This window comes from Mesoplodon densirostris, chromosome X (genome assembly GCF_025265405.1).
Source record: "Mesoplodon densirostris isolate mMesDen1 chromosome X, mMesDen1 primary haplotype, whole genome shotgun sequence".
NCBI classification, from domain to species: domain Eukaryota; kingdom Metazoa; phylum Chordata; class Mammalia; order Artiodactyla; family Ziphiidae; genus Mesoplodon; species Mesoplodon densirostris.
This window is the reverse complement of record NC_082681.1, coordinates 78,682,743-78,707,261: the sequence shown is the minus strand read 5'-3', so window position 1 is coordinate 78,707,261 and position 24,519 is coordinate 78,682,743. Positions and strand designations below refer to the sequence as shown.

At 43.5% G+C, this 24,519-nt stretch overlaps 2 protein-coding genes across 3 annotated transcripts in view; both read right to left on the bottom strand.

Moving 5' to 3' along the window:
• Window positions 1–19,700, bottom strand: part of TEX11 (testis expressed 11) — a 378,612-nt gene extending 358,912 nt beyond the window's left edge. The window contains exons 1-2 of the mRNA XM_060086496.1: window positions 19,652–19,700; window positions 8,902–8,959 (exon numbers count right to left, since the gene is read on the bottom strand). Of these exons, the coding sequence (XP_059942479.1) occupies window positions 8,902–8,938 (37 nt within the window). The 5' untranslated portion in view covers window positions 8,939–8,959; window positions 19,652–19,700. The remainder of the gene's footprint in view (window positions 1–8,901; window positions 8,960–19,651) is intronic.
• SLC7A3 (solute carrier family 7 member 3) lies at window positions 8,902–24,411 on the bottom strand. Of its 2 annotated transcripts, XM_060086576.1 has the most exons (12): window positions 24,260–24,411; window positions 22,849–23,252; window positions 22,363–22,521; window positions 22,024–22,201; window positions 21,714–21,826; window positions 21,366–21,588; window positions 21,033–21,172; window positions 20,836–20,938; window positions 20,424–20,593; window positions 20,093–20,259; window positions 19,652–19,760; window positions 19,180–19,514 (listed from the first exon to the last, which is right to left on the bottom strand). In XM_060086576.1, exons 2-12 carry the CDS (start codon window positions 23,216–23,218, stop codon window positions 19,384–19,386), a joined length of 1,863 nt encoding a protein of 620 aa, XP_059942559.1. In that variant the 5' UTR covers window positions 23,219–23,252; window positions 24,260–24,411; the 3' UTR covers window positions 19,180–19,383. The 2 variants fall into 2 exon arrangements, with proteins under 2 accessions (XP_059942561.1, XP_059942559.1); XM_060086578.1 differs by lacking the exons at window positions 19,180–19,514; window positions 19,652–19,760 and adding an exon at window positions 8,902–8,959.
• Between the last annotated feature and the right edge of the window lie 108 nt (window positions 24,412–24,519).

Here is a 24,519-nt window from a genome sequence, read left to right as displayed (position 1 = left end):
CCATGTGCATTTCCAAATCATCATCAGAAATATATAGCATCATTCCTGGTGACAGTGTTACTAACCTTGTGGGCAATATGAATGAAAGAGACAAGAGTTATTTCATTCATTAATTCAATAAACATTTAATGATAATCAAGTATTTTGCTAAGCACGAAAAATAATGTAAACAAGACACAGTTCCCTCCCTTGAGGAGCTTACACACATTTCCACACAAGATGTATGGTATACACATGTATCAATCAACCAACTTTTTAGAGCTGTAAGTCACCTTAAAATTCTAGTAACCCGGGCTTCCCTGGTGGCGCAGTGGTTGAGTCCGCCTGCCGATGCAGGGGACACGGGTTCGTGCCCCGGTCCGGGAAGATCCCACATGCCGTGGAGCAGCTAGGCCCGTGAGCCATGGCCACTGAGCCTGCGCGTCCGGAGCCTGTGCTCCACAACGGGAGAGGCCACAACAGTGAGAGGCCCGCGTAACGCAAAAAAAAAAAAAAAAAAATTCTAGTAACCCACTCTAATTTTATAATTAATTAAAATAAGCTACAGGGAAGTTAATTAACTTGCCCAAGATCAAAGCTATTAGTAGTACAGCATGAATAAAATCCACAACAACTGTACTTTCTGCTTTGGCTGGTGTCTATATTTCTCCTCGTAAAAGTTAATACAACAGGGCTTCCCTGGTGGCGCAGTGGTTGGGAGTCCACCTGCCGATGCAGGGGATGCAGGTTCATGCCCCGGTCCAGGAGCATCCCACGTGCCGCGGAGCGGCTGGGCCTGTGAGCCATGGCTGCTGAGCCTGCGCGTCCGGAGCCTGTGCTCTGCAACGGGAGAGGCCGCAGCAGTGAGAGGCCCATGTACCGCAAAAAAAAAAAAAAGTTAATACAACAAACATTTATTGAATGCTTGATATCAGGCAGATACTAGGGATCTTACTAGGAATACAAAGATGAGTGAAACAGTCTATACCATCAAGTAGATCACACTATTAAGAGAAATTAAAATGAGAAAACTTACAATATCGTAAGTGTTGTGAGTGCAAGACGCTACAGAAATATAAAGGAAGAATTAAGTAACTACCCGTTTGAGAGTTGGGACATAAGGATGGCAGAATAGGCTTCACTGAGTGAGTGCTATTTGAGGTGGGTCTTGAGGGATAACTTAGAGTTTGCCAGGCAACATACCAAACAGAAGGAAAAACATGCAGGTGTGGAAAGCACAATGGGTTCAAATAACCATAAGTAGTTATGTATGGCTGGAAAAAAGGGTAAAGGAAGGTTACAGGAAACACCATTAGAAAGGTATGTATGGGCCAGAGCTTGAAACACATTGTATGGTATACTAACAAAGTTCCATTTTGTTAGTTACACTGTCTCTTTATCTCATAAACTATATTATTTCTACCTAATATGTGCATACCAGTTGACTCCAACAAGTATATCAACAAGATTTCTGCACAGGCCATACAGATGCTGTGCTTATGACTCTGAGCTACATGGCACACTCCTGGGACACTTCCTAATAATTCCATCACTCCTAATCTGAGGATCCCACTGTGGCATTTAAAGGAATGGGAAAAAATTGTTGAGGGAGGCTTTCAAATGAATAAAATCGTTTGAGATTCAATGAAAGTCAATTATCTTGAGTGAGTTTTCCTACTAAACTTTTCAGTCTAGACCTGCAGTCTAACATGGCAGCCACATGTGACTACTGAGCACTTGAAATGTAGTTAGTCCAAATGAAGATGGGCTATAATTGTAAAGTACACACCAGATTTCAAAGATTTAGTATAAAAAATGTAAAATATCTCAGTAATTTTCTATATTGATTACATGTTGAAATAATATTTTGGATATGTAGGGCTATAAACATAGTATCAAAATTATTATTACTATTATTATTATTTAAAATAATTGTTCCTGTTTCTCTCTGCTTTTTAAATGTGGCTACTGGAAATTTTTAAATTACATTGTAGCTCACATTATATTTCTATTGTACAGGGCTGGTCTAAAGTATATACTGTGGGCTTCCCTGGTGGTGCAGTGGTTGGGAGTCCACCTTCCAATGCAGGGGGCATGGGTCCAAGCCCTGATCCGGGAAGATTCCACGTGCCGCAGAGCAACTAAGCCTGTGTGCCACAACTACTGAGCCTGCGAGCCACAACTACTGAAGCCCACGTGCCTAGAGCCTGTGCTCCGCAACAAGCCACCACAACGCAATGAAGAGTAGCCCCCGCTCGCCACAACTAGAGAAAGCCCATGCACAGCAACTAAGACCAATGCAGCCAATAAATAAATACATAAATAATAAATTTTAAAAATAAAGTATATACTGTCATTGGCTTCTGAAGATTTAATGATACAAAATTGTTAATACCTACTTCCTTAACAGTCGTCACAGATTTAACAGAAAAAAGAAAGTTAAAACTTGGATATTTTAATAGACCATAAGGATATTTATATTATAGCAAATACAAAGATGTTAGAAATCTAGAAAAAGGAGAATTGTCTTCAAATTAACAACAGGAAAGGGAGTTCCAAAGCTTGATAAACAGTTGCCATTCTTTAAGAAGAAACAGCGCTCATGTTGAGGAGGACAACTGGCCTGAATTATCTTGGTACAACTATTCAACAACACTCAACTTTTTGCTATTCCCATGTTAAGTCACCTTCTATTTTGTATGGTCCTGGTGCTTGTCAAAATGAGGAACTTTTTCTTTCTGAATCAAGCAGGACAGTTTTAGGAAACACCCCCAGCCCAGATGCTACTGTTTCTTAAATTAAGAATTTGGGCCTTTCAAAACCTGTCCTCCAAAAAGGAAATAATCTAGAAAATCTGGTAAAACATGGTTACAAAAGCACTTTACATCTCAGCAAATCTGTTCCTAGATATTCTCCCCAAGAGAAATGAAAACCTAAATCACTTAAAACTTATACATGAATACTCACAGCAACTTTAGTCATGATAATCAAAAACGTCCACCAACTGATGAATAAACAAACTGTGGTCTAGTCATTCAGTGGAATGATACTAAACAATAAAAAGGAATTAACTACTTATATATGAAACAATATGGATGACTCTCAAAACGATTATGCTTAGTGAAAGACACCGTAGGGGGGCTTCCCTGGTGGCCCAGTGGTTGAGAGTCCGACTGCGGATGCAGGGGACACAGGTTCATGCCCTGGTCCGGGAAGATCCCACATGCCACGGAGAGGCTAGGCCCGTGAGCCATGGCCGCTGAGCCTGCCCGTCCAGAGCCTGTGCTCCACAACGGGAGAGGCCACAACAGTGAGAGGCCCGTGTACCACACACACACACAAAAAAAAAAACAGTATGGTACTGGCAGAAAAAAAGACAAATAGATCAATGGAACAGGACAGAAAACCCAGAGATAAACCCACGCAACTACAGTCAACTGATCTATGACAAAGGAGGCAAGAATACACAATGGAGAAAAGAGAATATCTTCAATAAATGGAGCTGGAAAAACTGGACAGCCCCATGTAAAAAAATAAAATTAAAACATTCTTTAACACCATGCACAAAAATAAACTCAAAATGGATTACAGACCTAAATGTAAGACCAGATACTATAAAACTCTTAGAGGAAAACAGGCAGAACACACTGACATAAATCTCAGCAACATCTTTTTTGATCCACCTCCTAGAGTAACGAAAATAAAAACAAAAATAAACATATGGGACCTAATGAAACTTAAAAGCTTCTGTACAGCAAAGGAAACCATAAACAAAGCAAAAGGACAACCCACAGACTGGGAGAAAATATTTGCAAACAAAGCGAACAACAAGGAATTAATCTCCAAAATATACAAACAGCTCATGCAGCTCAGTATCAAAAAAACAAACAACCCAATCAAAAAACGGGCAGAAAACCTAAATAGACGTTTCTCCAAAGAAGGCTACAGATGGCCAACAGACACATGAAAAGATGCTCAAAATCACTAATTACTAGAGAAATGCAAATCAAAACTACAAGTTATCACCTCACACCAGTCACAATGGCAATCAAAAAATCTACAAACAATAAATGCTGGAGAGGGTGTGCAGAAAAGGGAACCCTCCTCCTACACTGTTGGTGGGAATGTAAACTGGTGCAGCCACTACGGAGAACACTATGGAGATTCCTTTAAAAAAGTAAAAATAGAGCTACCATATGATCCTGCAATCCCACTTCTGGGCATATACCAGGAGAAAACCATAATTCGAAAAGATACATGTACCCCAATGTTCACTACAGCACTATTTATAACACCTGGGACATGGAAGCAACCTAAATGCCCATCGACAGAGGAATGGACAAAGAAGATGTGGTATATATATATATATATATACAATGGAATATTACTCATCCATAAAAAAAGAACAAAATAATGGCACTTGCATCAAAATGGATGCACCTAGACACTGTCATACTGAGTGAAGTCAGACAGAGAAAGACAAATATCATGTGATATCACTTTTATGTGGAATCTAAAAAAAAAATGGTACAAATGAACCTATCTATAAACCAGAAATAGAGTCACAGATGTAGAAAACAAACTTATGGTCACCAAGGGGGAAAGGGGGGGAGGGATAAATTGGGAGATTAGGATTGACATATACACATTACTATATATAAAACAGATAACTAAGAATCTACTGTATAGCACAGGGAACTCTACTCAATACTCTGTACTGACCTATATGGGAATGCAATCTAAAAAAGAGTGGACATATGTATAACCAATTCACTTTGCTGTACAGCAGAAACAAACACAACATTGTAAATCAACTATACTCCAATGAAAATTAATTTTAAAATAAACAAATATTTTTTAAAAAGCATACTCAGAGCTTGCTGCTTAATGAATTGATGTCAACCTGAAGTGAAGTTTTTATTTTTTTAGTATTTATTTATTTATTTGGCTGTGTCAGGTCTTAGTTGCGGCATGTGGGATCTTCAGTGTGGTATGCAGGATCTTCAGTTGAGGCATGCGGGACCTTTAGTTGCGGCATGTGGGATTTTTAGTTGCATCATGCGAACTCTTAGTTGCAGCATGTGGTATCTAGTTCCCTGACCAGGGATCAAACCCAGGCCCCCTGCATTGCGAACGCAGAGTCTTAGCAACTGGACCACCAGGGAAGTCCCTGAAGTGAAGTTTTTAATGACACAACGTTTTGTCCTTGGCCCTCTCCTATTTAACAATTTTATCTATGATTTGGATGAAGAAGTTGAAAGAGAAACAGATAACAAATAAGACAGAAGATATAATCAGGAACAAAAATTAAATCTCCAGTTATAGCAATGACGTTAATGTAAGAAAAAATTAAATTCCTGCATTTATGTCTCCAAAACTAACTGCACCAATATATGACAGGCAAGATGTAGCTTAATACAAGCATGTATTAAAAAAAGACTGAGGGTCTTCTGGGGACCAAAAGCTCAAAATGAGTCATTAGTGTGGTGTGACTGCCACCACCCAAAAAAAGAAAAAAAAATCAATCTTAGCTATATCAGTATCTAAAGACAATGATGATCATTCCTAAATCTAAAGAGAAAGATTATTTTGAGCTGATCATATCGAACCTAGAGAACTGTGTTCTGTTCTGGGTACCATACTTTAAGGAATAACATGAAAAGAACAGAGCATGTTCAGAGGACAGCACACAAAATGATGAGAGGACTAGAAACCACATAATATGAGAAATGACTGAAAGAACTAAAAATGCTGAATCTGAAGAAGAGACTTCCCAGGGGACATAACTACCTTCAAATAGTTGAAGAGCTGACATGCAGAAAAGGAGTTACAATTATTTAGACCCAGTGAGTATAACTTAGACCAATTTGTATTCCTTTTTGGCCTTGAAATTGATTGGAATTGTTGGTACAAAAAGAGGGATGTTATGTCAATTCTCCCTGAGAAGAAAATAAGCTAAGCCATCACATGGCCCTTCGTGGTCCATTTTTACAAAATCTGACTGAAAAGGTTGTGTACACAGAAAAGAAAACTCAAACGGTCAATAAATTTATGAAAATATATCCAAGTTCACTAGCTGACAGAGAAATGCAAATTAAAACACCCATGTAGGGGCTTCCCTGGTGGTGCAGTGGTTGAGAGCCCACCTGCCGATACAGGGACACGGGTTCGTGCCCCAGTCCGGTAAGACCCCACATGCTGTGAAGCGGCTGGGCCGGTGAGCCATGGCCGCTGAGCCTGCGCGTCCGGAGCCTGTGCTCTGCAACGGGAGAGGCCACAACACTGAGAGGCCTGCGTACCACAAAAAAAAAAAAAGATAACATGAGAGAAAATAGAACTGGCTGATGGGTGTCTGGGAACTCTCTGCACTACCTCTGTACTATGCTGTAAATCTAAAATTACTCCAAGATAAAATGTTAACTAAAAACACCACCACCAGACTTCCCTGGTGGTGCAGTGGTTAAGCATCCGCCTGCCGATGCAGGGGACACGGGTTCAATCCCTGGTCCAGGAAGATCCCACATGCTGCAGAGCAATTAAGCCTGCACACCGCAACTACTGAGCCTGCGCTCTAGAGCCCGCGTACCACAGCTACTGAAGCCCGCGCACCTAGAGCCCATGCTCCGCAACAAGAGAAGCCACCGCGATAAGAAGCCCATGCACCACAACTACTGAGCTTGCGCTCTACAGCCCGTGAGCCACAACTACTGAGCCCACGTGCCACAACTACTGAAGCCCGCACACCTGAGCCCATGCTCCGCAACAAGAGAAGCCACCGCAATAAGAAGCCTGCACACCACAACAAAGAGCAGCCCCCACTCGCCGCAACTAGAGAAAGCCTGCACGCAGCAATGAAGACCCAACGCAGCCAAAACTAATCAATTAATTTAAAAATCCCTTCACTCATGCACAATTTTTAAAGTCTGGCAATACCAAATATTAGCAATAATATAGGGAAAGAGAAAAGAAGAGGCAGTATAAATTGTTAAAACTACTGTGGATAGCAATCTGGCAATATCTGTTAAGTTAAACATGCCTGTAGCTTTTGACCCAGCAGTAAAACTTCTTAACGTACACCCCAAAATAGCACTGCCACTATAGAGTAGCCACTAGCCACATTTGACTATTGAGCGCTTGAAATGTGGCAAGTCCAAAATGAGATATGCTTTAACTATAAAATACATACCAAACTTCAAAGACTTTGTACAGAAAAAAAAAGAATGTAAATATCATTAATTTTTATATCAATTACATGTTGATATGATAACATTTTGGATATACTGAGCTAAATAATCTGTCCTGTTAAAATTAATTTCATCTGTTTAACCTTTTTTAATGTGGTACTAGGAAATATAAAATTATTTATGTTTGCACTGTTTCAATTGTACAGCACTGCCCTAGAGCCTTACCCACTAGTGCTCAAGAAATAAATTTAGTGAGTCATAACCAACTTTTTGTAAATGAAAAAGCATAGAATAGGAAATATCATAGTGTGCTGTGTGTAATAAGGGTAAAATGATTTCATTAAACTTTTGATACTGGGATGTGATGTAAAATATAGTATTTCCTTGCCATAGGTGGCGGTCAAAATTTTTTGAAAGCTCCTAATAAACACTACAAAACACAATGTTGTAATGCTGTTGAAATTAGATAAATTGTGGTACACTTATATTCAATGTATTATTACTAGTCAGCGGTGTAAATAAATGAACTAGAGCTAAAATATCCATATGGGTAAACACCCAAAACATAATACTGAGCAAAACATACAAGTTGCAGGAAAAAAAACTATACAAAATGATACAATTTATGTAATATTTCAAATGATGAAAAACAGGCACCTCAATCTTTTCATTCTTTGGAACACTGAAATATCTGAAGCATATGACAAAATGTGAAGATTCAACAAAACTTAGTGGTAGTTTTAGAGGTGTTCATTATATTATTCTCCTTACTTTTCTGTGTGCTTCAAATATTTATGTAAATACCAAGTCTCAAATACCATATACTTAAAAGTCATAATCCCTACTCAATACTTATATCTTTAAGATAGTCTATCCTAAATTAAATCTCCAGGTAGGTGGTAGTTGGCTTTATTGTTGTTTTAAAATGACAAGCATTAACAAAATACTGACCTAAACTTTTTTAAAGCATAGATTTGTAGCCACCCTGGTTACAACATATTTCATTATTATATGAACGTGAATGCGAATGTACCACAGGTCTAATCATGTCCCCAGAAAAAAAGAAGCATGGTGAACTCTCCCGTATCTGGCATGGTCGAGGAATCTGGTGTTCTAGTCCATCGAATTGCTTCTGTTTACTAAGAACTCCCACAAATATCATCCACAGAGGGCTTCCCTGGTGGTTGAGAGTCCACCTGCCGATGCAGGGGACGCGGGTTCGTGCCCCGGAGCAGCTGGGCCCGTGAGCCATGGCCGCTGGGCCTGCGCGTCCGGAGCCTGTGCTCTGAAACGGGAGAGGCCACAACAGTGAGAGGCCCGCGTACCGCAAAAAAAATATATCATCCATAGAGTACCAATTTTCAAAAGAATTAAAATACAGAAAAACGCTCTTAAACCTAAAGCTACACAGGATATAATTTATTTTTAACTGATGACAATGGAAAGGCACTTCAGGATCTAGCTGTAATTTTTTTTTTTTTTTGCGGTATGTGGGCCTCTCACTGTTGTGGCCTCTCCCGTTGCGGAGCACAGGCTCCGGACGTGCAGGCTCAGCGGCCATAGCTCCCGGGCCCAGCCGCTCCGTGGCACGTGGGATCCTCCAGGACCGGGGCACGAACCCGCGTCCGCTGCATCAGCAGGCGGACTCTCAACCACTGCGCCACCAGGGAAGCCCCATTCAGAAGATCTTAGATAAGGTAGCGAACAGTGTGACATTTTCTAGTGCAAAGCTAAATACCTGTAAAGTCCATGAAACGTAAATCAGCGGCGTCCATTTTTAAATCTCTGGTTCAGGCCTACGAAATAAGAAAATATTTTAATATTCTGTCCTTTAATCTCCACCTTCTCAATAAAGTTCTTTTCAAATGTTTCCTGTTAGTTGTTCCCCCCCCCAAAAAAAAAAACGCTGAGGAAATTTTAAAACCCAGAAAAAGCAGTTACTGAGAGGCAGCGGCAGGTCGTCCAGCGACGAGAACCCGGCTCACGGGAAATTTTCGTCGCACTTTTTTAAGGACGATCCGCCTAATTGGTTCAAAAACCCCCGACCCCGACCCTGACGCACGACCCCGACCCTGACGCACGTACGTTCTAAGCATCCAATCACTGACGGCCCTTCGCCCCCACCCCCACCTCGCGCCTTCGCACCACTCCCCATACTTCATCCAAGTCCCGAACCGCTGCACCACTCCCCATATTTCATCCAAGTCCCGAGCCGCCGCACCACTCCCCATCCTTCATCCAAGTCCTGAAACCCTGTCTTTCCCTGTCTTTCTTCACTGGAGAGTCAGCTCCATAGTTCAAAATCACTGCCTCAGGGCCGCTTTAAAAAGTGTTGACCTAACGACCGCATCTCCTTGCTAGTTAGAAACAACTAACTTGTACACCTCCGCCGGGACCGCCGACGCCACAGTGCTCCCGGAGCAAACCAAGTCCACAGTGCCAGTGAAGACGCTTGGAAAGCTCCTCCCCCCATAGTGATGTCTGAGAAAGGCCTTTCCCAATTGACGTTTTCCCTTCATCTCGAAGCATGAGTTTCTGGGCACAGTCCCGGCGTGAACTTCTGGGGATGCAGTTCAGAGGGCCAGGGTGAGAATCAATGAAAGTGAGGGAGTATAGTGAAATACTGAAACATACTGCAGTTACTGCGGGAAGAGTGCAGATGGCAAGGGTTACAGGAAAGAGGAGAGCAGGCCTTTGAAAGAAAAAAAGAAAAGGGACAGAGGGAAGGAGGCAGGGGAAAGAGGGACAGAGGGAGGGAGGGAGGAAGGAAGGAACGGAAAGTAAACAGTGTTGCCCACTGGTTATTCAAGAGTGCAAAGGTCAGAAATATAAGAAGTTGAGGAGGGCTTCCCTGGTGGCGCAGTGGTTAAGAATCCGGCTGCCAAGGCAGGGGATACGGGTTCAAGCCCTGGTCCGGGAAGATCCCACATGCCGCGGAGCAACTAAGCCCATGCGCCACAACTGCTCAGCCGGCACTCTTAAGAGCCCGTGAGCCACAACTACTGAAGCCCCTGCACCTAGAGCCCGTGTTCCACAATTTAAAAAAAGCCACTGCAGTGAGAAGCCTGCACACCACAATGCAGAGTAGCCCCCACTCGCCGCAGCTAGAGAAAGCCCACACAGCAACGAAGACCCAACATAACCAAAAATAAAATAAATAAATTTATTTTAAAAAAAAAGAATCCGCCTGCCAATGCAGCGGACACGAGTTCGAGCCCTCGTCTGGAAAGATCCCACATGCCTCAGAGCAACCAAGCCCGTGCACCACAGCTACTGAGCCTTCACTCTAGAGCCGGAGAGCCATAACGACTGAAGCCCACGTGCCTAGAGCCCATGCTCCACAACAAGCCACTGCAATGAGAAGCCCACGCACAGCAACAAAGGGTAGCCTCCGCTTGCTGCAACTAGAGAAAGCTCGCGAGCAACAACGAAGACCAAAAACAAATAAATAAATTAATTTAAAAAAAAGTTGAGGAGACTGAAAAACCCTGTAGTCCCAAGACATGTTTCTGCTGCCCTGCCATTGTCAAATCTGAAGGAAACTACACAGTGACTCCCCTGCAGGCTCATAGCAAGGGCAGGGGTCCTACCCAACTCCAAACAAATGGTTTCAGGGATGGTGTGGAATATATATATGTGAACATGTTTGATTCCAGCTAAATCTACGAGTGATGCTTGCAACCAAGGAGTTGGCCTCTACTGAAATCTCCACTCAGAGACAGCAGTGTTAAGGCCTGAGGCCTCCAAATTTGGGGACACGCCAAATCAAAGCATTAACAAGCCTCCCACCCCTTCCCTCACATACCCCTCTTTTAAGCCTTGTGCACCTCAGTCAAGCCAGATGTGGAGCTGGCTAACAAGATGAAGAGAAGAGATTGTGGCTTGAAGTCTGGGAACACTAACAGAGTTGCCTCCTGACCCTGAGAGTCTCAGAGTCAGTCGTTATTTATCGTGGAAAAGATGGGATTTCTAAAAATAATTTCTTTTCCCTCTTCAAAATTTTCTGCATCTAGATCACATAGTATAGTGAAGAATTGGGGGAAGACAGGAAATACTGCTATTAACCACTTTTCTTTTGGATCCTCCTCTATTAAATCCTGCAACTTGATATATATTTCACAACCCTAGATTGCTAAATCAGGGGAAGAAGTATGGTAGTATCCCATAATTGACTGAATCCTCACGCACTACGTACTGCGTGAGCCGGCGCTAGCTACTTAGAATCTCAGTGCCTCAATTTCCTCATCTGTAAGATGGGAATAAAAGTAATTCTAGGCTTCTGGTTCAATGGAATAGTGTACACAAAGCATCTAGAACAGTGGCTGGCATATGGTAGGTACTTAAAGAATATTAGTTCCCATTATCACTCCCCATTTCCTGGTTGGCAGTTAAGGGCTCCCAACTTCTATCATTCCACCCAAGCTCCTGGCTCTAGCATAACTCCTTTGTTCATGGATGAACAGATGAAGAAACAGGACAATAATTAGACCTCAGCTCTCAAGCCCACAGGGGTCCTTTTAGAGCTCTTAGCGATTAATAATGTCTGTAGTAGGATAGATCTTATATTATCCAAGATTATATCAGGCATACAGGAATCAAATGACTCTGTTGATTAATACTGACTGCAAATAAGACTCCGAAGTCAGGGCTACTTACTGAGCTGGCACCACTGCACTGAAAGGGCCAGTGGAATAAAGGAAAATATGCAGAAAGGGTAAAACATCCTTATGTTGTATGGGTAGCCCCAACGTTTTTGGTTTTGATCTAGATGGCCTCTCTAGATGTTACAAGTAAATGAGAATGAAGAGACAGAAAAAAAAAGTCAGAGAGAGAAGAGGAAAGGAGATCATAAAAGAAGCGGGTACATACTGGGGAGGACATGCAAGAGTGAGTAGTAAAATACCATTAAGCAGCACTCAACATGCTGTAAATTATCTTACCTTACCCCTAGCATAAACTATAAATTTTCCACTGCAACCCTTTAACAACTTAGTGCAGAAATGTTGAAAGAGATTGTTACATACGGCAGGTGAACAGCTTGGACTCTAATGAGCGCTTATTAAGACTCTCGTTAATAGACTGGATTAAAAGAGAGTAAGCAACCGAGAATGCAAAGTAGTGCAGAAGGTAGCATTACACCTTGTTAAAAGAAGAAAAACACCTCCAGAGTAAATATGCAATTATAGTCTGGAAAATTCTAAAAACAAAAGTAATAATAAAGTAAGGGACAGGGGCTTGTTCTACCAGATATTTTTTTATGCTTTTGATTTATTTTTTTTTATTACTTTCTACCAGATATTAAAACTACCGTAAATACAACTGTATGGTAATAGTGCATGCAGACAGATAAACGGAACAAAATAGAGTCCGGAAACAGGCCCGAGTATATATAGAAATGATTCAAATCAGTGGAGAAAAGAGCTGGTCCGGAAAAAGTATTGAAACAACTGGATAGCCATTTAAAAAAATAAATAAAACCAGATCCCTGCCTTACTTCATATACCGAAATGAATTCTGGATTCATCAAAGATTAAATTGAGTCATAAAACTTCTAAAGGAAGTTTGGGTGAGTATTTTATAAACATGACAAGATCTAAACGTGACCTGAAACCAGAATCAAAAGGAAAAATAATGATAAGTTTTACCACATAAAAATTAAAATCTTCTGAATGGTACTATAAGCAAGGTTGAAAGACAAACCACAGATTAGAAAAATATTTTTTCAACATATATAACAGATAAACAGTAAGAGCTCTTAAAATTAAAAAAAACAATTAGTCTAGCACATAAATCAGCGAAGGACATGGTCAGACAATTTGCACAGGAAGAAATATAAATAGCCAATAAACACATAAAGAGATGTGCAACCCCACCAGTAATCAAAGAAATGCAAATAATAAAGCAAGGTGAATTTTTTTCATTTATCGGGTTGGCAAAGGTTAAAAAGATTAACAAAACCTCAAATTGACAAGAGGCACAAAACAGGCACTCTTGTGTACTGTTCGTTAGGAGTACAAATTACTGCAAATTTTCTGGAGGGCAGTTTGGCAATTGGTATCAAAGTCTTAAATGTGTGTACCGTTTCCCAACAATTCCTCTTCTAGGAATTTTCCTAAAGAAGAAATTGGAAAATTTTGCAAAGATAGATTAACAGAAATGTTCACTGAGGCATTGTAAGTCTCTTAAGTGTTCACTTAGTTAAATGTGGACTATTTATACAACCTAGTGTACATTAGTACCATATAGTGGCATACTTATACAGCCTTTAAAAACACTGCTGTGAAAACAACGTAGAGGTATAAAACTTGGGAAATGCCTATATCACTGCTGAGTTTAAAAAAAGAAAAAAGTTACCAACTGCTCAAAAAGGTGTAGGGACTTCCCTGGTGGCGCAGTGGTTAAGAATCCGCCTGCCAATGCAGGGGACACAGGTTGGGGCCCTGGTCCGGGAAGATCCCACATGCCGCAGAGCAACTAAGCCCGTGTGCCACAACTACTGAGCCTGCATGCCACAACTACTGAAGCCCATGCGCCTAGAGCCCGTGCTCCGCAACAAGAAAAGCCACTGCAGTGAGAAGCCCCTGCTCGCCGCAACTAGAGAAAGCCCGCACACAGCAATGAAGACCCAATGCAGCCAAAAATAAAAATCAAGTAATTAATTAATTTTTAAAAAGTATAATTTTATAGATTTGAGTGACTAAAAAACTACTATACAGGGAGTTCCAACTACTACACATACAATAGATAAGCAACAAGGATTTACTGTATAGCACAGGGAATTATAGCCAATATCTTATAATAACCTATAAATGGAAAAGAATCTGCAACAAAGCTGAATCACTATGCTGTACACCTGAAACTAACAGAACATTGTAAATCAACTATACACTTCAATTTAAGAAAACTATTGGGATGGTCTCCACCTGGGTGTGAATGGGAAGAGACAAGTGGCTACAGTGACCAACCAATCCCACTAATACGTAAACTGAAAAGGTCTCACAGAAAAGATAAACACTTATGTATGCATATTTGAACGAAAATGTCTGGAAGAGTATTTACCAAAATATTAACACTGTTTATCTTTGAGTGTTGGGATTTGGGAGAATCTTTGCTTTCTTCTTTATATCTTTCAGTTTTTCAATGTCCTACAATGAACACATTTTTATCATTAGGGGAAAAAAAGAAAAGCTATTTCCATTAAAAGAAAAATCCACAGGAAGATGAAGGAGTTTTTATCTGATGGGCATGCGTTTTTGCAATAAAGTATGAGGCAAAGTCAACAGCAGAGAGTAGGAGGGAGAGATTTGAAGAATGTGACGAAGGTAAGAAACAGTTGTTTCAGCGAGCAGGGGAATCGGAGAGAAAAAGATGATTTCCGGCAGAAATCCCCTTTGAGGACCTGGTCAAGGTTGATGATCATTAATCTGCCCAGCTGTGTGATTGCCTCCAACAATCCTGAGCTACACAGGTGAAAGTATGGAGAAGATGTTTGGATTCCTCCGGCTGGGGTGGAGAGGACTGTGGAGTATTGCCTAGTGAGGTGAAGATATTCGCAAGCGTGATAATGATAATAAATTCAGAAATTTAAGTGGTAAAGGGAACAAGCAAAGATTGGAGGAAACTGATAAACACAGAGAAGGTGTATCTGGGGAGCAGGGGAGTAGTGAATTGGAAGATTCACGCGGTCAAAGAATTGTTGCAGTGGGGTTACTTGAGCAAATGAGCTGGAGCTTGGGAAGATGTAGACAGAGAATTTGATGTTTGAAATAGTGATTTCAGAGGTGACATTCTGGCAAAATCTAGGGTATAACCATGAGTAGGTAGCTGAGGTTAATTCATTGAAACAAATCACAGACCCACTCTCTCCTTCACATATTATAACACTCTCATCCACACACTTCCTGCCCTTTACTTGCAGGCCCTGAAATTGAGTTCAAGAGTGACCGGAATCTGCCTTTCCTGCCTTCTTTTTCCACTTCACCACTTCAAAATCCTAGGCTCTGGGCAAACTGAATTATAAACTTTCCCATCTTCTTGCCTTTGTGCACAAGGTTCCTTCTTCCTGAAATGCTTCCCACCATATCTGAAATTACGTATTTTACCCATCCTTTAAAGCACAGCTTAAAAGCCTCAGCTTCCATGAAGACTTCGCAGAACTCCTTCATGTGAATTCCCATGGTACTTCGTTCAGACCTCTCTTAGGATACCTATTATTTCCCACTTTGTACTTATTTGGTTCAATTTTGTCTCTGGCTCCTTGAGGAGATCAAGATTAGACCATGCCTAAAGCAATTTTCTACTCCAGCTTCAAGCATAGTGTCCTATGGAGATACTATTCACTGTGTTAACTGTTTCCAAAATATGGTGTATGTGATTATTTTAGGTGGTGCACAGCCAAACATTTTTAATAGTTGGATATTTTAATGTGTATTAGGAAAATACTTTGTTTTCCACTTATGATAGTGGTAAAATGTTTTCTTTTTCAAAGAAGTGTATTTAAGCTTAAAAATTGGTGGGGTTTTTTTTAAACAGTACAGGAATTACACAAAAAGAGAAAAATTCATGAAGGCTATACTTACCTGTCTGAGGTCTGGGAAACATGGCACTGAATGAAAAAAGACCTAGAGTACCAAATCAAAGGACTACTCCTTCCTTCACAAAAGATTTATTTAAACGGTAGTGCAGGGATTTATCACTCTCTCCACTGACAATCTCCTTTAAGCATGTAAATGCAAGAATTGCCCATCTTGAAACAAAACAAAACAAAAAACCCAAACCTCTCCTTCAGCTCCCTCCAGCGGTGCCCTGAAATGCTCGCCTATAGCCCAGGTCCTCTTCCTCACCCTCCATTCACAATCCACTGCAGTACCCCCTACCATCTGACAGAAACTGCTCTTGAAATGATCAATTACCTACTGACAAAACCAATGAACCCTTTCTGTCCTCATCTTATTTAACTCGGCTCTCTAGGCAGCCTTTGGCATTGTTGACTGCTCCTGAGAGGTCCCTTCCTCCCTAGACTTCCATATCACTCTCCTGTCTCCACCTCCTCCTACACTGAGTCCTCCTCCTGTATCACTTCAATGTTAGAGTTCCTCCAATCTTTTACTATCATAATGATTTTTTAAAGGAATTTTAAAACTAATGTTTGGGGACTTCCCTGGTGGTCCAGTGGTTAAGACTCCACGCTTCCACCGCAGGGGACGCACGTTGGATCCCTGGACAGGGAACTAAGATCCCATATGTGCAGCCAAAAAAAAATTTTCTTTTTAATTTTTAAAAGAATAAAATAATGTTTGTACCTGGTGAAAAACTGAAAAAGTACAGAGGAGAAACCAGAGGTTTCTGGTTAATTTTTCCAGAAAAAAAAATAGGTATAAATGCATCCTCTTTTGCTCTTTCACACAAATATTCTGCACCTTGGGGTTTTTGTTCCATTTTGTTTTGTCTCTACTTAAAGTGTGACTTGGAGCTCTTTCCATATCACCTCTTGGCACATATAATTCTATCTTTTTTTTTCTTTTTTTGAGTAAATGCCATGTTGTTTTATTTAACCTAGATTTATAATGAGCTTTTATATCCAGGAAAGCAAGATCTCATCTTTTAAATGGCTGTATGTCTTCCACTGAATTAATATAGCTTAACTAGTTCCTGGCCGGTGCACATCAGGTAGCTTCCAAGTTTTACGCTATTATGAATAATGTTACTGTAAATATCCTCATATACGTAAATTTTTAATTCCTATAAATGAAATTGTCAGATCAAAAAGAATGTGTTTTTAATTCTGGTATCATCAAATTACCCTCCGCAAAAGTCACAAGAATGTATATCCCCATCATGCATAAGATTGCCTGTTTACCCTCACTTTTGCCAATGCCTTGTCATCGAAATTTGTTTTGCCAGTCTGGAAGGTAAGAACTGAATTCTCATGGTTGTTTTAACTTGCATTTCTTGTTGAGTGAGGTTCAGTATGGTTTTTTATATTTGTTGGTATCTTATATTCTCTTTCTGAACACTATATCCTGTACTCAGTTTTCTATCAAGTTATTCATCTTTCTTATTTTTTATGAGTTATTTGCACATAAAGGAAATGATATCATTTGTGCTTCAAAATTTTTTGATTGTTTATTTTGCCCCAAGGCAATCTTTAGCCCCACACACAGCTTCCATTACATACTCATTTGCCCTCTGAGTTGATGATTCCTAAATCTATAACTCTAGCCTAGACCTCTAGCCTAGCTCCAAGTTCCAATGGGTGATTATGTATCTTCACCTATATGAAGCTAAACTCATGTACATGTTTATAAACTCAGCATATCTGGAACTGAATTTATCTTTCCACAGATATGCTCTTCCTCTTACGCTCTCCATCTTGGCTAGTAATTTGATCATTCACCCAGAAAGTTCACCCAGAAATCTAAGTCGTCCACTTCTTTCTTACCTCCGACATCCAAATGACCAAAAATCCTGAAATATTTTGCCCAAATGACTATGATGCTCTCCTAACTAATTACTGCTAGCAATGTCGCACAGTGGTTAAAGAGCACAGGCTGCAGAGTCAGAACTGGGTGCGTATCCCAGCCCTGATCACTCCAAGTTATGTGACCTACAGCATACTTCTTACCCCAAACCTATTTCCTCATCTGTAAAAAATAATTCCCATAACATCTACTTCATTGGGTCATTGCAAGAACTAAAAAGAGATTGTATGCACAGTATCTGGCATAAAATAAATACTGAATAAATGGCAGCTATTATCACACTGCTCTAACTTCCCCCACCCTCTTCCAAGCCATCCTACTTGCTGCTGCCAGACTAATAAATCCAACCACCCCTTTTGCCTGGAATCATTCAGTGACAATACCCCCTCCCCCGCTCCACACACACACACCATTTTAAGATAACATCTGAATTTCTAGGTAGGGTATACAAGGCCATTCATGTGGTCTCTTACCTTTCACCACAACCCCATATATGCTGCCCTCCAGTCACATTAAACTATATGTCATACCCCCAATACAGTACGCCATTTCACACTTCCACAGCTTTGTGCACACTGTTCACTGGCAGATAAGCCCTCCCCTCAGTCCACTTCATAAACACCTACTCAAGGGAATTCGCTGGCGGTCCAGGGGTTAGGACTCTGCGCTTTCCCTGCCGAGGGCCCGGGTTTAACCCCTGGTCGGGGAACTAAGATCCCACAAGCCGCAGGGTGCACTCAGGTCAAGCACGTCCTTCTTTGTGCCTCTGCAGCTCTTGGCACTTACCCCTGCCCTGGGACAAATAGCATTGTTTCCTGTTTACATGCTTGTCTCCCCCACTAGATCGTGAGCTCCTTGAGGGCAGGGACTATGTTTTATTCATGTTTGTATCCCCAGCACCCAGCAAGGACCTAGCATTTTACAGGCCCTCCTCATATGTTTGTTGAGTAAATGGAGGAATTAATAGTTCTTGGTCTGAGCAGCTCTAACCTCTGTTTCCTTACAACAACCAGTAGCTATACATATACACAGTCCTTTACCCATCCTCTCCTATTGTCCACCCCTTCCCAGAAGTACTAAACACCACAGCCAAAATTTCTGTTGTCCAGGCAGTCATAGGAGCCTGGGACTGCTCCAACTAGAAGGGGTAGAACAGAAGACAATGGTCTCAGTGTAGGCCCTGACCAATGCCAGTGTTGAGATCAGAGTCCACCCCCAAATCCCAGAGACGAGTGTTGCTGTCTACTTATTCAGAACCTAACCTTTTGTGTAGCAAGGGGAAAACATATCTCAAGATCGTTCCTTGAAGTGTGACTAGACTTGATGGCTACTTACACCACCCTACTCAAACCCCAAGCCAACAAGAAGCACACACAGGCACAGCAGATACTTTTGTGGTGACGGGAGCAAACAAAGGACACTTATCTGAAGCTCTCCACACTGAAAGTCAGGCTCCATATCATCTCTAGCAAGCAAAGAACAAGACATAGTTTCTATTTCTAGTTTCTTTTAATAACAATTTTTTTAAAGCCAGTAAGCAGCTACAGATACAGTTAAAAAGTAGACGAGTGGAAAAAAAAAGACAAGAAAGAGCAGACACATCCTTCACTCCATAATAAATACAGAGCTCTATCTGTGTTCCCCCACCAACATCCCATGGGAAGCCTAGCTCTCTGTGTGGTCAGGAGTACTCTCCATTATTGTGCGGGGAGAACAGACAGCATTCAGGTGTGATGATGTCAAATCGAATGTGTACAGGCACTGCTGAGATCCAGGTCTACAGTTTTGGCCCTAGACTTGAGTGGGGGTTGGTCACTCTTAACCTCTTCCAGGCTGTGCTGCATCCCATAGCCGAAGTAGATAGCAAACCCTAGTAGGGAAAGGTAGCTGTGAGGTAGGAAAAATAGTGGCCTGTAAAGGCTTAATAGGGCTCCTACTCGAGACCAAGAGGGAAAGGAGGCAGGAAAGGAGACCCGAGAGGCCTACTCTTCCCAAGTGGATACCTACCAATCAGCATCCAGACCCCAAATCGGGCCCAGGTGCCAGCTGTCATCTGCATCATAAGGTAAATATTCACAAAGATGCTCATTAGTGGGAGGAGAGGCAAAGCAGGTACCTGGGAACAAAGCAAAATCTTCTTTGTACAGACCACAGGGTGATATAGAAAGAGACCCCTAACCTACTCAAGCCAGGAAAGGGAGAGTCCGACTCCTACTCATGCTGTGTATTTCAGTGTCCATTCATATAGTGTACCTCATATGGGACTCCAAGAATATGCAGAATTTGTGGAAATGGAACAGGAAGGGTCAGAGAAGACATCTTTGGCCTAGGTATGCTCCTATATCTTTCCCTTCTTGTCCAATGAAAGAGTATGTATGAGACTACAAGGTATCTGGAACGTATTCTTCCAAGATGGGTTGGTGGAGGGGAAAAAAAGAGGTCATTTACCTTAAAGTGAAGTGGAGTGGAGCTCTGTGGCTGTCTCCAGATGACTCCAGTGATCCCAGTAATGAGCATCAGGAGCAGCACAAGCACTGCAATCCACACTGGGTCTCCAGAAAGCAGTGGAGTGGACCACTGGGCCAGCACCAGGCAAAGGACACTCAGCAGTAGAGCTTCAAGGGTCAAGTTGAGAAACATCAAAACCAGTTCTTGAGAGCAACATATTAAGACATTAGGCACCCCATTCCAAGGAAGGTCACCCGCTCTCAGCCACCAAATGCCACACACTCCCCTCCTTCCCATCGTGCTGACCCAAGAGAAAAATGCCAGTGCTCACCAAGCAGTGAGGAACAAACATAGACAACTTGGCCAGAGAGTGGAGTGGGGATAGAGCTGAGTGGACAGAATAGTCCCTGTAGGGTCAGCTTCTCTGCTTCATGGATCTTCTCCTCCTCCTGCAACTCCACTTCACCTTCCTCATTCCTCATCTCCTGGTCAGGCTGATACCTGAGACAAGAGGAAGATGGCAGTATTAAGAACCTTTAACCACTATACCATCTTCTCCCAGGCAGCTTAACCTTCCTCATCACCATTAAGGGTAGCCATTCCTTTTGGCAGGGAGGGATATCCATATTCCTCAAAGAAAGTCAGGATGATGAAGGAAGAGGAGGAAGGAGGAGCAGATCCCCATGACTCCTCATCTCAGAATCAAAATCCAAACCACAGTGTGCAGAGGAAAGGAGTCTCACCTGAGGATGAGAACACAAATAGCCACCAGGGAGTAAGCAAGCAGGGTCCCAATTGACATGAGGTCCACCAGATCAGTGAGTTCAAAGAGGAATGCCATGAATGCTGAAATTGATGGGCAGAAAACATGAGCGAAGGCAAGAGCAAAGTGAACGGAGTTGCTGAAACAACGAGGGGAAGGGCAAAGACGAGTTTTCACCTGCGACAATGCCAGAGACCACAGTGGCCACGATGGGGGTGTGTGTGCCGGTGTAGATCCGGGCAAGGACACGAAACAGGAGGCCATCCTCTGCCATCGCGTAGATCACCCGAGGCATGGGGAACATAGAACCCAAGAGGCTGGAGAGAAGTACGCCCAGAGCGGCGTTGACTGGGCATCTCTCTCCTCAAGACTGTGAGCTTAACGAGTCTCCACCTTCTGCTCACAGCCATTTTAGGGACTTCTTAAGGGCCTTTTAAGGGGTATTCTCTGGTGTGGAATGCTATCACCTGAGACTCTGACAGCAGAGGAGAATAAACATTTGACACTGACCTGGTAGAAAGAGCACAGAGGGATCCGATGGCTACAACATAGCGGGCAGGGGCCCATCCAGTATAGAGAAAGGCCTCAGGCAAGGGGCTCTCGGGTTGAAGCTGGTAGTAAGGCATCATGAGCGTGAGTGCCGAAGAGACACCAAAATAGGCCAAAAAGCAGACGAAGAGTGAAATCACAATGCCTGTGGGGATGGAATGCTGGGGATTCTGGGCCTCTTCCCCTGCAGGAAGGGGCACAAGGTTCTGAATCAGAGAAGCAAGTTCGCTCCTCTACCACTCCAACCCGCACACCGCCTGAGCACACACAGATGCCCGAGCCCCATACGGAACGGAATGACTGTGTTACCAGTGGTAGCAATACAGTCGAAACCAACAAATGCATAGAAACAGGTCGCTGCTCCACGGAGAATCCCCTCGAAGCCGAAAGGCACAAACCCTCCAGAGCCCAGAGGGCCCAAGCTAAAGTGAAAGAAGGGATAGAAAAGGTAAGAGCGTGTTCAGCCAACCCTTGTTCCTTTTCTCTCAGGCCCAACTATTTAGCTGGGTCTTCAAGGCCTAGGATCCCATTCCTCCCCACTGCCAATCCAGAATCCCTCAGCGCAGATCCCTCTGTTCCCCGTCATGCTCCCAGCTCTGCATCTCCTGAATCTCCTAACCTATAGGTGTCATTGAGTCCAGCCACGGCCAGTTTGTAGTCCTCTTCTGTGAGCTTCCAGTTGTGCAGATCTCCCTTAATGAAGCCAGAGATGATGACAAAACCGAGAACCAAAAGATTCACCACCGTGAACACTTTGGTAACCAGGGCTGACTCACTAGCCCCCAGAGCCAGCAATCCTGTGGGAAAGAAAGGCCTCAGTCCAAGCTTTGTTTCCTTGCCTCTATGTGCAGACCTTTCCTTCCCAGCTTCTTCTTTCTCACTGCTCTCACCTCCACAAGCTCCCAGGCCTAGTCCCCACTAGCCCCACCCCCGTCACTGTCCCTGTCCCTTGCCTCACCGGTGAGCAACAACACAAGGCCCATAGCAAAAAAGTCTGGATATTCTGCGAGGACATGAGGAACGTGCAGTGAGATGCTCCCCTGCAGGGTCTGAGAGATGTGGTTCCCAATCAGGTTGTCAAAAGCTGAGCTCCAGGCCCGGGCCACACTGGCTGTACCTGGTGGACCAGAGGCAGAAACACGGGGTCAAGTTTCCTCTATCCTCTCCTCCCTCCCCCAGACCAGTCTCACAAGAATACCTGCTATTTTCACCTATTCTTATCTTTTAAGAACCAAAGCCAGTCAATTAAGGACACCAAGACAGAGGTAAGTAGAACAAACAATTTCTCCACAACTTCAACCTCCCAGCCCCCCAACAAATACACGCATTTATGGATATTTAAGTCCTGCGAATGATGAACACCTCACTTCACCATTCCACCCAGATTTCCTGACTCCATGCCCCTTCATTGGCTGTGCAGTTCCCCCCTGCCCCACCATCTCACCGATGACATAGGAGAGGATGAGGTTCCAGCCAGTGGTGAAGGCCCAGAGTTCACCCACAGTGACATAGCTGTAGAGATACGCAGAACCAGAACGGGGAACCCGAGCACCAAACTCCGCATAGCACAGCCCAGCCAACATAGAAGATAGGGCGGCCACCAAAAAGCAGATCACAATGGATGGTCCTGCTTTATCTTTGGCCACCTCGCCAGCCAGGACATACACGCCTGCACCCAATGTGCTGCCCACACCTAGAGCCACTAAATCCAGAGTGGTCAGGCATCTAGCAAGGCGAGTCTCAGCCATGCCTGGCTCCAGTGTACGTCTGCGTACCAGCTTTTGACCAAATCTGCAAAGCGCCTGCCACAGCATTCTAGCTGGAATTGGAGAGGATGCTAGGAAGGATCTGGTGAAAAACAAGACAAAAGACCTTCAATAGGGCTCATTATCCCTAAGCTCTAAGAGTGAATTACAGTACCCACTCCACCAAGTAAAGGAGCTTGGGGGGGATGGGAGGAGGATGTTGAAGGGACAAAGGCAAGTCACTTTTCCTCTAACCTCAGTTTCTTCATATGCAAGTAGGAATAACAATACCTCACAGGTTTGTGGAGGGACTAATTTCAGAAAAGGCATGTGAAAGCTCCCTATAGTTCAGTGGCCTGGCACCTAGTAGGTGCTCAATCAATATTAGTCTCTTCTTTCTTTGGCGGGGAAACTATAGCGTTTATCCTAGACCCCAACCCAGGAGCCAGAGAAGCTCAATTGTGTCCGTTCCCTGGCCTGTGGCTCTTTGGGGATTAAACAGAACTCAACCCAGGAAAGGCCAGCAGCTCTGGGGAGAACCCCCTTCTCACACCCAATATCCACATTCCTTTTCGGCGCTCTCCCCCAGGGCTTCAAATAAGCAAGGTTCCTAGATCTCCCGGAGGGAGGGGGGACCGACCTCGGCTACAGATCAAAAGTGAGCACCGACTCAGTTCCATCCCTCCTCTCCAAGCCCACACTGTGTAACTGGCGCTGGCATCGCCCAGGGGGGTAAGCAAATGTTCCCCCACTTCCTCCCGCCCCGCAAGGCTGACCAGCAAGCATCAACAGTCAGGCGTGGCTTCGACGTCTAAAGATTTGGAGACGCCCCCCGAGGGGGGCCCCTGAGCAGCCAGAAATTGCTCACACCCGAGAGGAGGGGTTCCGCCCTATGCCCCACGACTCGGCTCCCAGTTTCTTATGCCCCCATCTAGAAAAGGTCTGGGGCTGAGGTGGAAATGGGAGCCTTGGCTCCCAGGGCTGGGGTCTCGCCAGCAACAGGTCACGGCCGCGTTGATGCAACTGCATGCCATGGTTGCCAGAGAATCCTAGGTATGCCCAGACCCTCGCCCGCCCCCTCCGACACACTTGTCGGCCCCCAACGCTTACCGGGGAGCTGTTGCAAGCCCAGGGCGCGGAGCGTCTCGGATAGGGTTCGGTGAGGTTGAGTTCAGCCGAGTTGGGTTGGGGCTGCCGAGTTCGGTTGCTCAGGCTTCAAAGCGGCTGCTTGGGGTCGTTGCGCGCGCCAACCGCCTGTTTTATACACCGGGAGGCGGAGCCGGTAACGTCATGGAATCCCACCCCCAATCCTCCTCGCTACACAACACACACACACCTCTCTCGCGCCCGCCCTCTCTCTCGCCCGCCCC